At 40.9% G+C, this 14,401-nt stretch overlaps 1 protein-coding gene across 1 annotated transcript; it reads right to left on the bottom strand.

Moving 5' to 3' along the window:
* Positions 1-234: 234 nt before the first annotated feature.
* Positions 235-4,948, bottom strand: LOC141375916 (uncharacterized). Its single transcript, XM_073911126.1, has 2 exons — positions 3,624-4,948; positions 235-2,802 (listed from the first exon to the last, which is right to left on the bottom strand). Exon 2 carries the CDS (start codon positions 1,619-1,621, stop codon positions 671-673), a length of 951 nt encoding a protein of 316 aa, XP_073767227.1. The 5' UTR covers positions 1,622-2,802; positions 3,624-4,948; the 3' UTR covers positions 235-670.
* Between the last annotated feature and the right edge of the window lie 9,453 nt (positions 4,949-14,401).

Below are 14,401 nucleotides of genomic sequence, written 5' to 3'. Positions count from 1 at the left end.
CAAATTAGCTTATTCAATACACTATTCACTTAGCCTATATTAAAGAGTAAACATAACAAAAACTGCCTGTTGACGCATGAGTTAATCTTCAAAGGGAACAGTATACTTTATAACCTCATTCATCTCATCCTGCTTGCTGTTTCACTATCTTAACAATGTAAACATAATATAAGGAAATTTGTTTCTGTTACCAGGACTGGGGTGGAGTGACAGGAGACCACAGGAGGTAAGATCCACTATGCAGTTTATTCAATAGTCAGGCAAGCAATGGTCATCAGGTGCAAACAGGTATATGAAGGCAGTCCAGAATCGTAAACGTTTAAACAGGCAAATGGTCAAAAGGCAGGCAGCTAAACAGGAAGACAAGATACTAGGCTAGGATCGATACACGGAGAAACAAGACAGGGAAACGCGTTGTAATGAATACAGAGAAACAAGACTCGGCCAACTGGTGGCGTGAGAGAGTGGCTTATGAATGGGATGTAATCAGTCTGTGAACAAGGTCCAGCTGGTGATGCAATCAGGAAACATGAGTGAGCAGGTGTGCGTGTTTGGGAGCAGTGCATGTATGAAAATGTAGTCCTGGGAAATGCGGAAATGTAGTTTCAAGTTCGTGTGAGAACCAGCGATCCTCTGGGGAGCGATCGCTGGTTGTGACATAGCCCCCCCTCTAGGAGTGGATTCCAGACACTCCACTACTGTTCAGGCGGGAGGCGTAGCGGAGGCGGAACAGGGGGAGGGTTGGAGGGCCAGGACCATGCAGCTGGGGCGTACCTGGGGCGTGGAGCTGCGGAGGGCCTGGAGACTGGAGCTGCGGAAGACCCGGAGAGAGGAGCTGCAGTGGTCCTGGATCGTGTGGCAGCGAAGGACCTGGAGTGCTGCGAGGAGCCGGCAGAGTTTGAGGCTTGTAGGGAGCCGACAGGGCGAGGAGCCGGGTTGGGATCGGCAAGGCGAGGAGTCTGGATGATGCCGACTGAGTGAGCTGTCTGGATGGCGCCGACAGGGCGAGGAGCTGTGGCCGTTCGGGTAGCTCGGGCAGCGACGGACACTCGAGAAGCTCAGGCGGCGACAGCGGCCACTCGGGAAACTCAGGCGGCGGCGGCTCTGGCTGAGGCGCTGGCGTCGGCTCTGGCTGAGGCGCTGGCGGCGGCGTCGGCTCTGGCTGAGGCGCTGGCGGCGGCGTAGGCTCTGGTTGAGGCGCTGTTTGCGGCGTTGGCTCTGGCAGCTCTGGCGGTGGCAGCTCTGGCGTTGGCAGCTCTGGCGGTGGCAGCTCTAGAGGATCTGGCAGCACTGTACGATCTGGCAGCACTGGACGGTCTGGCAGCACTGGACGGTCTGGCAGCACTGGACGGTCTGGCAGCACTGGACGGTCTGGCAGCACTGGACGGTCTGGCAGCACTGGAGGGTCTGGCAGCACTGGAGGGTCTGGCAGCACTGGAGGGTCTGGCAGCACTGGAGGGTCTGGCAGCACTGGAGGGTCTGGCAGCACTGGAGGGTCTGGTAGCTCTGGAGGATCTGGCAGCACTGGAGGGAATGGCAGCTCTGGAGATGGCCTTTCAGGAGCAGGAACAGACTTTGAACTGGAAGCCATCTTGTGAGCTGGCTGACTGGGAGCGGCCATCTTGTGAGCTGGCTGTGGACAATGGGTCGCAAGCCCCGTAGCCAGCGGGTCTTGCTCTCTACAGCCCCCCCCCCAAAAGATTATTTGGATTTTCGTCCACCTCTCCTATGGTGAACGAAGATCCACTCATTTGGAGAGCCAGATCGATAAATTGTGCCAGTGTCCAGTGGGGATTGTGGAGTGGCATGTAGGAGTACAGTGGTTCAGCAAGTCCTCCGCGAAAGAAAATCATTAAACATAACTCACTCATAGATGTCAGATGTGAAAGTTCAATGAATTTCTCCACGTACTCCTCAATTGACCGGGCTTCCTGACGGAGGCGCATGATTTGAATACCCGCTGGATCCATGTTCTGGCCGAGTCTTCTGTTACCACGACTGGGGTGGAGTGACAGGAGACCACAGGAGGTAAGATCCACTATGCAGTTTATTCAATAGTCAGGCAAGCAATGGTCATCAGGTGCAAACAGGTATATGAAGGCAGTCCAGAATCGTAAACGTTTAAACAGGCAAATGGTCAAAAGGCAGGCAGCTAAACAGGAAGACAAGATACTAGGCTAGGATCGATACACGGAGAAACAAGACAGGGAAACGCATTGTAATGAATACAGAGAAACAAGACTCGGCCAACTGGTGGTGTGAGAGAGTGGCTTATGAATGGGATGTAATCAGTCTGTGAACAAGGTCCAGCTGGTGATGCAATCAGGAAACATGAGTGAGCAGGTGTGCGTGTTTGGGAGCAGTGCATGTATGAAAATGTAGTCCTGGGAAATGCAGAAATGTAGTTTCAAGTTCGTGTGAGAACCAGCGATCCTCTGGGGAGCGATCGCTGGTTGTGACAGTTTCATTGCGATATTATGATTATTAGACACCAAACAGCCTCGTGTAGCTGTTTATATGAGCGTCATCTTCACTCTGCATTCTTCTAACAAAACAGGGCATATAACTGCCTCCTTTCATTTTCATTGATATGTGCAGAATCAGTGAATGTGGTTACATAAATTAATATATTAGCTTATCTTTGCACTCAGCCAAAACTGTTACCTGAGAACAAGTGATTAAAAAGACAGACAAGTCGTTAGAGGCAACAAGATAAATTCAATATCACGTTTAACAACTATAGTGAGATGAAATCCAACAGTAGAACTTTGATGAACTGTCCGACATGCTCTATACTCTCACCTGGGGTTTATGCTCAAAGCACCCGGCGTTGAACTACTGGCTGCAGCTCTTGGCAGAGTGTGTGTGGTCACGTGATTTGCGTTTTTAGGCATGTACTAGAATGAATGGAGAACTTTTCAGAACTGCTAAATAAAACGTGTTTCCCGCAATTTCTCTGCACCTCCCTTCCGTTTTTTCTCTCTGACTCTCGACTATTTTGACAAATATACAGACAATGCACGCTCACACAAAATACTAGGAGTTTGTGATTGGGCCAGCCCAATGTCAATAAAGAAAAGAACCAATGGGCTGCAGGGTGTCACATGGGCCGGCCTGTCTGTTCGAAAAAAAAAGCATTACTTTCAAAGAGTCACAGATGATAGCAGACAGTTGAGTGCAAGACAATGATCAGCCCGGCCCAAAAAGTACGTCGGCCCAGCGGAAAACTGCCCGGTCTGCCAGATGTAGTTTATTTAGTTTGAAATGGTTTAAGAGAGAATAGATAGATAGATAGCAAAATTTCATTGTTTTTAGCTTGTTTCTTGCATGATGCTATTATGAGATGTGTTGTGGGTTGGTATTATGGAGAGATTGGAAAGTTAGATGATTGCTTTGACTGTTATAGCTAAAGGGACAGTTCACCCAAAATCGGTAAACGCAAAATTCTGTCATTATTTACCCACCCTTTACTTGTTTTCTTTCTTTTGTCAAACATAACATAAGATTTTTTGGCAGACTGTAACAACTGACTGAATGTAGTATGTAACCATTTCTCCGCATTTACTGCTTTTGGGAAGTTTAGTACCATTGTGTACCCCATCGATTTGCCATGCAAACCCCACTTACATTTTCTTTAGGAAATGTACAATTTTGGCAATGCTTTTTTCTTTTCAAGTTTGAAGGAGTTTGAAATGCGGAAATCAAAAGTAACTTTAGAGTACAATAGCTATTAAACTGTTTATTATTATGATTTGAAATCTGAAAAACCCAATATTAAAGGGCACCTATGGTGAAAAATCTACTTTTCAAGCTGTTCGGACAGACGTGTGTAGGTATAGTGTATAGACCGTCATATTTGGGTAATATAAACACACCCAGTCCTTTTTTTTTTTTTTTTTCAATTTAACAACGTAAAAACGGTGGACCAATTGCAGGGCCGGATTAACCAACAGGCATTAAAACCCATTAATTTTCACTAGTTGTATTAGTATATTTTTCAAAGAGTGCTTTAAATGCTTAAAAAAATAGTTAAATCTATGACTAGAAATATATGTATTGTATATAATTTTTTATTTAGAAAACTATTATATCAATCTTATTTTTTAAATTGAACTACAGGGGTACGACTAGGTAGGGGGCCTACAAGACTATGTGCACAGGGGCCTCTGAATTCTTAATCTGGGCCTGACCAATTGGAGCAGTTTCCAGACCGACGGCAACTTGATGCAGGAGTGCGATCCCTCCGCCCACCGAATTGAGCGACTCCTGCATATTAGCATGTCTCCATAGTAACGCCTATAATCATATTAGCATAACAGGACGTGCGGAAAGCAAGCGGGAATAAAAGGTCTTTTCAGTTTGCTAGGATCATCAATCTTCATCAAATGTGATCAAGAGTGAGTTTTGCAAGTTTAAAATGTTTAAATCAGCACATGTGTGTAATAAATTACAGCAATTTACTTCGATTCACTTCATACACAAAAGACTTGTATATTAAATTTAGAAAAGGGGTAACCTAGGTGCCCTTTAAAGCAAAAAGAGGTGTTAAAGTCCAATTTTGAGATTGTAAAAAAAATTGTGATGAAGGATTGTTTGACAACAATCAGTAACAATAATAGTACTGCAAGTGCTATTAGAAGAAAAGCAATCAGTTACATCCGCAAAGTAATTGAAATGGTTTAATGTTTAAATTTGAATGTCCATTTGTGATAGAAAATCATGAGCTACAAGGATGAAACGGAATGACTGGTCAAATAAACACTTTATTTTAAAGTCAGATATAAACAGTAGAAAATACTGGTGTAAGTTGGATTAAAGATACTAGAAATAACTTGGATATAAATACATCAAATTTATGTCACTTAAACAATATACTTAAAATAAATCTTAAAACTTGGATATAATACATCCAATTCATGTTACTTGAACAACATTAAATTGAAAAGGTAAAAAAATAAACCAAAAAAAACTGTTAAAAAAAGATAGTCAAAAATAAAACTTCTGCCAACTTCTGATTGTAAATTGTTTTATAAGAAATGATACAGCTTGTGATAAATTGGAAGAAAAGTAAATGTGTTGTGATCACCAGCAGAACTGATCTCGAATGCTGCTGGAGAGCACTCCCTGTATCCTTTTCATAATCTTTATTCACAAACTCGTTTCAAGTTCCCCCTAATTTTTCACCTCTGAACGACATTTTCACTGATTACCTGAATCACATGACTCTTACATTGACCTGCTATTGTGTCTTGTCTAACTGTTGTTGCACCCGGGTTTACTGAATGGCTACCACCATTTGAAGTCCATGAATAGCCATTGCCATCAGTGCAACTGCTGTCTGGGCCGTCGGTGCATCTGTCTGAACTCTGGAGGTCTTGGGTCATGGGTCACTAGCAGGTCAGATGTCATGGCAGCTCTGACAGGTAAGACATCACTGGCAGGTCGGATGGCTCTGGAAGTTGTTGCTCTGCAGCAGTGATACCCGCTCTTGGAGCTCTGACATATGCAGACACATAACAGTTGATAAAAATATGAAACGTGCTGGACTGCATGCTGTGCTTAGTCACCTTAAACAGTGTGAACATCAAACCAGAAAGAACAACCATTAACAGTACCCAGAAAACAGAATATCATTTTAAGCCTTTGCTAAAACTAGCACTATTGATAGGATGGAGATGAACTGTCTCTGGTGTGGTAAGGCACGTCTGATGTGGGGAACATGTACTGTTGACCACGAGGCTGCAGGTTTGTGTACGTTATGTCTTGAGTTGTGTAAACCTGATGTGAAGAATATGGCTGGCATTGTGGAGGTGACTGTTGGTGTGATGTAGATGCCATTATGTCAAACATTCTGTTAAGCACTGTCATAAACATTTTATTTGTTTCCTGGCGTTCCTCTCTTTGTGCTTGGTAGTGCCGTTCCTCTGCATCCATCAGGGCTTTCATCCAATAATCCAATTCGTTCTCTCTCCTCTTGCTGACGAACTTGCTCTGCCTGCATTAAATCCTCATACTGCCTTTTCTGCAGGTGTACATATGATCCATCATATCACTTGCAACAGTTTTGGTCTTTTTCTTCCTGCTAAAGGTTCTTGATAGAACACTCTGCGATTCTGTACAATCACCTGTAAGTTACAGTAAACATAAAAAATTAATAGCAAAACCACATTTCAGTCAAAAATACACACACACAGTGCATACAAACACACAAACATAAATATAGCACATGCAAATACAGCAAACACAGACACATGCAGCACACAACACCGACAGACACATAGAGCATGCACACAGTGACACAAATACAGCACACACAACACACACATACAACATGGACACAAATGCAGCACACACACAAACATACAGCACACAATTAAACAAATACATCTCACACACACAGAAACATAAAACACACAGACATACAGCACACACTGACACAGACACAAATGCAACACAAACATACAGCACACTGACACAAATACAGCAGACACAAATACACCACACACACATACAGCTCACACACTGATAGACACAAATGCAGCACACACAACACACACATCCAACACGGACACAAATGCAACACAAACACACACACACACAAACATACAGCACACACTGGCACAAATACACTACACACACACACACACACACATACAGCTCACACACAAACATACAGCACACAATTAAATATATACATCACACACAGCTCACACTGACACGGACACAAATGCAGCACACACACACACACATTTCGACACATACATCATACACACTGACATACAGCACACACGCAAATACAGCACACAAAGACGAACACAAACAGCACAGACTGACACAAGTACAACATACACAAACAATACAGCGCATGCACTCATGTATGAGAATGTTACTAATGGTAACTTAACGATAAATAATCGAGACAATCACTGGTAACGTTAGCTGGCTCATGAGAAGTTTCGGTTGTTGATGTCTCTGATAACAAGTCTTCTTTATCTGACGACATCTGGAAGGACTGTTGTGTAACGTTAGTTGGCGAAAATTCAATTATATATTGAGGGTCACTCGTAGGCCGACATACAAGGATATTATCCACTGAATCATACCACACAAACTTCTCCTTCTCTTCCCCTGAGCTTCCCGTTTTTCTAAGGGAATCTCTGATTTTTAAGTATTGTTGTCAGAGCTTCTTTACCTTCAGGCGGCATTGATCCGGCGTTCGAGTATATCCCTTTGTTTTGAGGTGGTCACAAAATATTTTAAAAATCTCTACGTTTTTATGCGTGTTTTCCAGTTGCGGTTTTATGTTATCGCCCGCCCATATTTAAATTAGAGCTTCGGTTTCTTCCGATGCCCTATTAAACCCTTCCTGCTCGTCTTGAAATTGTCTTTCGCGACGCGTCGACCGAATTATATGTCATCAACAGCGGTTCACTTCCGTTATTTGGTACGATTGCATTCATACCAGAAGTGTACCGGACCAGAGTTCGCGTGAACCGTACCCCAGACCACCTCTTTCAGGCGGACTCGGGTACGGTTCACGGGTGCGCACCTGAGTTCAGAAGACACGTTCACACTAGCTAAACGTACCGTACTATGACGTCAAACAAAACTGGGTGCGGACCAAAAGTCCGGGTGCGGACCTAAGAGTCATGTGATTCAGGTAAGCAGTAATAATGTCCTATCAGCGATGAAAAATTAGAGGGAACTTGAAACCAGGGTATGATGAGACACGTAGTTCTGCTGGTGGTTACAACACAATGGCAGAAAATACATTTTTGGGTGATATACAGAGTTAAATCCACACTTATTTGTTTTTACAATTTGGAAAACTTGACCACTTTCATGTTGGCATGTTCAATCGACACAGTCATGGGTAGCTCGCAAAGCAGGTCTTCACTTGTTCCGTGGTACAGCTCCACCAGCAGCCTATACTCCTCATAATTAGATCCAAGGAGGATGAACATTTCATCCTCCTCTGACATTTCAATTATCTCTACCTCGCTTGTCCGTACTTGCCTCTCACACACCTGCAGAGAGAAATTTATTAATACAAGTTTATCAATTGTATAATATGCAGTTTAGATCATTTTTAAATATATTTAGTTTATTGATTTTCATACACATTGGTTATAATCTTATCAGAAGCTAATTAAAATGAATAATTATTCATTTTAATTGTCTATTTTCAAATGTTTTAAAGCATCAAAGTTCTGGGTAATTAGAATTTTAAAAAAGAATTTTCATTTTGAAATATATAACCGTTTAATTATAAACAAAGTTAAATTGCATTATAGCAAAACCTGCCTTTTCCTTCAGTTTTAGAATGAAATATGAAGTTAAAGGGTTTGTTCACTCAAAGGAAATTTTTCTAACTGATTACTCACCCTCAAGTGGTTTTATAGTTTTATAAGTGTTTTTCTCACAAGATTAGATATTCTGATGAAAGCTGAAATACTGTAACCATTGACCAATCATTGTAGGATAAACAAATACTGTGAAATCAATGGTTACAGTTTTCCTAAAAATATCCTCTTCTGTGTTTAAGAGAAGAAATAGGCTCAAACTGATTTGGAACAAGTGAAGGGTGAATAAACAACTACATTTTCGATTTTAAGTTTTTTTTCTGTGTCATGCCAACTAGCTACAGTGAGCAGAAGCTTGCAATGCTTGTCCTGCTTCAGAGATCTCCTGATTGTTTCTGCACTGACACTGATAAGCACAGCATGAAAATTTTCTAATAAAATCTACAAAATGTGGCACTTGTGTGCAAAGTGCTGTCTAAGACGTAAGTGTAAAACAGTCATGCCTATTCAACAAACAATTTTACATAGAAAACAACAAAAATATAAGACACTGTTCCATCTCATGTTCATTTAAGCCAGTGTGTGTCCCTTCTCTATGTACACATACACAAGAGTGGTGATTGACTAAGATGTCCACTGCATTAACAACAGATGATGGACCTACTATACTAGCACTTTTTTACTAGAAGAGATTTCAGCTTCGAAGCTTACTGAATCCTAAATGTAATGCACGATTTTTGTTTTTTAAAAGAGAATTTGCCTTAACATTTGAAAGCTTAATACAGTCTCCTAAGTGGTTTTATTTTCAATTGTTCAATTTATTTTGTACCATCACAAAAAGCTTTTTAATTCTGTACCTGATTGTGACAAAAATAAAAAGAACTGTGGATATAGTGTTTATTCCTTTGTACCGAGTCTGTATGAAACCGTGACTTTGTGTACGTTACACCCCTATTACCAACTAACTTGTTTTACATTAAGTTGTGTACCTTCACTCTGGTGTGTGAGGTCGAGTTAAACTTGCACCTCCCGTTTGGCCAGGAACTTGGCTTTAGGTGGTTGATTTTAATTTGGTTCCCCATTTTTAAATCAGTTAGGGCTTCATCCCGCCACCACGACACCTCATTAAGTTTTGAACCACTTCGCAGATGTAAACCAAGAATAGGAACATCCCCATCCCTAACGGACATCATACTCACCACTTGTAACTGTAGAAAGAAAAAAGAGAGAGAGAGAGAGAGAGAGAGAGAGATTTTCAGGTTATTTTCAGACTAGACACAATTAGGATTTACACTGGAAATACTGTTTTATTTTATTTTTTTTATTTTTTTTTGAAAAATGGATTTAATTATTTAGATTAAAAACAAGTCACTCTGGCTTAACATGTGTCAGTGCTGTTATTTTGTCTCAAGATGCACACCAGTAATGTTTTTTTCTGTCCCCATAGGACAGGCTACTGAAATACTTCAATATGACTAAAACCTAATCCTAGCTTAAAAGGATAGTTAACTCAAAAATAAGAACTGACTCACTGTTTATCTGCCTCAAGTGATTCCAAATCTTTGAGTTTGTTTGTTATGTTGAACCCAAGCTGAGTTATTTTGAAGAAATGCTATGCAAGTAAATGGTTACAGGTTTTCAGATTTCTTTAAAAGATCTTCTTTGTGTTTACTTGTATTGCGTCTAATTTATATGATCAAATAATTACTATTTTGTGTTAATGTTCATTTTGAAATAAACAACTGGCTACTCTCTGTATCCAGCAACAAAAATAGACTTGGTGTCTGAACACATTGCCGGATCACAACTGCATGCTGTGTGAAAGCAGCAACATGTTATCATGGGCACAGAAAAAAAAATACGAATTGCAAATGCACTGCAGACAAAATATGCGTGAAACAGGCATTATAAACACTAATAAATAAATAAATAATAAAAGTCTTATTTCCTTCTGACACATGGTTTTTCCAGCAGAGTGTTACAAAGTGAATTATAAAGTGGCCACCACCATCAAATTTTAAACCACCTCCACCTTTAAACAAAAAACAGGTAGGCAGTCAGTCACTACTTCCGACAGACTCCAAGTAATTCTGAAGCATTGTTCAGACTGTTTTTTTAAATATGACAATGTTTTACTTGATAACAATAAAGGAGTACTGCAAAATGTCTGTTTCAAGTAGCCAAAATTTGATGACAGGAATACCACCTCTGCCTCACTTTGAGAGAGGAACAACCACGTGACATGCTATTTACTCACCCTTTCAACATATGCACTAAGGGATGAGTATCCTCCCTTCTTGTAAATGGTCGCTGTCTTCGCCACTAACTAAAAAAGATGATGGGCAAAGTGCCTCAATTGCCCTTGCACATTCTTCTTCTGTAAATACAACTGGCGCGCTTTTGAACTTAGAACTTGTGGCCCCTAAAAAGATACATTCCTGCCCGTATTTCATTGACAGTGTGTAGTTCTTTACATAGCTCGTGCCCTCCTCGAAGGCTGCTTCCTCTCCACTCTTTGGTCCCATCATATAATGCACTCGAGGTTGTGGTTTTGTAAGATGCAACTTTAATTTGGTTGCCTTCTTGAACATAAGCCGCCGCTCGCTGCACAGTGCTGTTTGAAACACAAAGGAAATGGAGTGGTGGTGGCTGACTGTACGGACTTTTCTCTGACATCTAAAATGTATTGTTCTGAGCTATGCATGAACAACGTTATATGTGGGGAAAATATTTTTTTAATAAATGAACTTGATGTAATTAGATGAAGTGGCTAGTTTACAGTACATGCTTTATCAACAAATCGTCTTTATTTGTTTACATTTTACTTACCGAGTGGAAAACGGCAGTGAACCTTGGGATCGCAATGAACCTTGGGATCGCAACCATAGACTGTAAAAATTAGATCGCGACATACAATGACCCCAACTTCAGTGAATAATTTAACATTAAAAAGATCAGCTAAAATATTTTTAAACTTAGTACTTGAAATGTAATATTTTTTAAGTAAAAAAATAATAAATAAAATGAATGAATCAAAGTTTTATTAGGCATAATTACCCTAAACTGGGCAATCGAATATAATTTCCCTTATTAAATGTAAATGATAACATATTTATCAACACCAACTAATCTCCAATAAAAATACATTATGCAGCATTAACCCACCACTTATTGTTGACAGTTGAACTCATCTGAGAACTCACCACTGATGCAGTTTGACCAATAGCAGAACGGCGTTAAACTTACCGTGAAAGGATGACACGTGGACCAAAGTTTATTCTTACAGTTGTTTTGACCCAGTTTACAGACGCTTTTCATGAACAAAACAAAAATTACATATTTTTTTAAAATAAGAAAACTGCGATAATAGCCCTGCTGAAAAATCCAGCTGAAACCAGCCTAGGCTGGTTTTAGTTGGTTGACCAGCCTGGTTTTAGAGGGGTTTTGGCCATTTCCAGGCTGGTTTCCAGCCATTTCCACCCTAGTCTTAGCTGTTCAGGCTGAAAAATGGTTTTGGCTGGACTCCCAGCTTGGCTAGGCTGGTCAAGCTGGTTTTAGCTGGTCATCTCCCAGCCTGACCAGCTAAGACCAGGCTGGAATTGGCTGGTCGACCAGCTAAAACCAGCCTAGGCTGGTTTAAGCTGGATTATTCAGCAGGGAGCGCTTTCCATTTTTCATCACAGCATTATCTGATATGTCATGAATGAATCATTTAAAGCAGTTCTTCTTAATGAACCAAATGATCCAGTCTGGCAAATTCAACTTTCGGAACAATCAGAGAACCGATGAGCTGTTAATACTGCGCATGCGTAACTTTCGGTTTCGCTTTGTTTTTAAATACTTAATATATAACAAACGGTTGTGTATTTAACAAAAACCAAGCTGTTTACGAGTCATTTAACTCAAGTCCAAGTCAAGTCTCAAGTCATGACAGTCAAGTTGAGTCTTTTTTTTTATTTGTCAAGCAAGTTTAAAGTCCTAAATTTTGCGACTTAAGTCTGACTCAAGTCTAGTCATGTGACTCGAGTCCCTCATCTCTGATAAGTGTATTACATTTCAATGTAATATTATGGTTTGTTTGTTGAGGTTAAGTCGGGCACATAAGCATTACCTGATTACATTGCAAGGCAATATAAAATGCTTTAAAAGACGAGTTTGTTTCCCCACCGAAAGACAATGACTGGGTTGAAATCAAACAAGATTTTTGGCGACTTTGGAACTTTCCAAATTGTTTGGGCTGCGTGGATGGTAAGCATGTGACCGTCAAAGCACCACCAAATGCCGGGAGTGATTTTTACTATTACAAGGGAACACACTCCATTGTGCTCATGGCTGTCTGTGATGCCTAGTACCAATTCACAATAGTAGACATTAGTGCATATGGGCGTGAAAGTGATTGTCCACTGCCTCCTCCTGAAAATTTTCCCAGCACAGAAACTAAAGTACCCCATGTGTTCCTAGGCGATGCTGCATTTCCTTTACATGTGAACTTGGTCCGACCTTATCCAGGTGAGAACACTGGCCTGTGTGGGACATTATATCTTTCTCACACGCACTGATGCTGCATCCTCTCCGGCAAGCAAGTACATTCCACCGAACTTTCCATACAACACCACAGCTTCTGGAGAACAAGTTCCAGGTGAATGGAGACGGCTTGTCTATGGAGACAACAACCTGCTTGAACCTGGAAGGCTTTTTTTCAACTGGCCGGGCATTCAGACCTGCACTTGCTGTGCGAAATGACTTCAAGTCATTGTTCCTGACACCACAGGGTAGTGTACCATGGCAAGATGTGGTTATCCGGCCAGGGTGCTTGCAGTGAAAAGACAATTTTCAGTGACTCTGTGACTTTTTTTTGTTTTTGTTTTTTTGTTTAAGTGTGATGTATTCATGGTTGAAAAAATGATTGTTTAACATAAGACACTTAACTTTCTACTATACAAACTTTTGTACTTTTTAAAAAGTTTTTTAATTCACTGTTCTTTCAGTTAAATGTACAATTTACTCACTATCAACTCAAACTTTTGATACAGCTATGTAGTTTACCCTGAACATGTAAATAACACATACAAAAAAACAAAGTACTGCTTTTAAAAACTCATTTTGTGCCAATACAAAAAGAAACATCTACAGTATTTTGCATATGGCCGATAGCAGTAACTGTCACAATCACCAGTGATCTCTAACCACCAAACGTCGCTGGAAAACATTCTCACTCGAACAAACTACAAATCCGCCAGGTCATGGACTACAACTTCAAACATGGGCTGCGTCCGAAACCGCATACTTCCATACTATATAGTACGCCAAAATCTTTATGCGAGCCGAGTAGTATGTCCGAATACATAGAATTCGAAAATCAGTATGCGAGAAGTACCCGGATGACTTACTACTTCCGGCGAAATTCTGGATTCTGGAATTCTGATCCCATGATGCCCCGCGAGCGAATTCATGAATGGGAGTGAAGCGACGCAAATTACGCAGGTAGGTCGCGTGACTATGACAAAATGGCGGATGTAGTACATCCGAATTCCATTCATACTTTCACATTCATACTGTATAGAACATACTTTTCTAACAGCCGAGTAGTATGTTTAAATTCAAATACAGTACCTACTGAGTAGTAGGCGGTTTCAGACGCAGCCATGCACTTCGCCCACACACACATGCTTCCTCATTTAGACTGATTACACTAGCACCACCTGTGGATTGTCAAAGACTGATTACACACACTATTTAAGCACACACACTCACTCTCATTGTCGAGTCTTGTTATCTGTAAAGTAGCACTACAATGTGGTTTCCTAGTCTTGGTTTCCTGTGTTTTGACCTTAGCCTTGTTAGCCTTTTTGTCCCTGTTTGCCGCCTGCCTTTTGAACTCCCGCCTGATACTTTTGACTAAGATTCTGGACTTCCTTTATACATCTATTTGCACCTGTGTTGACCATTTCTTGCCTGACTCAGAATAAACCTGCACGTGGATCCTACTTCAGATGTCTCTGTTACTTCCTGTGTTACAGTAACTTTATGTATAATAATATTTTTATTTGTAAATACAAAGAAGTTGCAAGTCACATCCCAATGATAAAGCAAATGTA

The sequence above is a fragment of the Danio rerio genome, chromosome 8 (genome assembly GCF_049306965.1).
Source record: "Danio rerio strain Tuebingen ecotype United States chromosome 8, GRCz12tu, whole genome shotgun sequence".
Taxonomy (NCBI): Eukaryota; Metazoa; Chordata; class Actinopteri; order Cypriniformes; family Danionidae; genus Danio; species Danio rerio.
The sequence above is the reverse complement of the archived record's forward strand: the minus strand, read 5'-3'. Positions and strand labels throughout refer to the sequence as shown.

Coding starts and splice junctions, on each gene's coding strand:
- LOC141375916 (XM_073911126.1), bottom strand. CDS start 1,621: ATGGCCGCTCCCAGTCAGCCAGCTCACAAGATGGCTTCCAGTTCAAAG.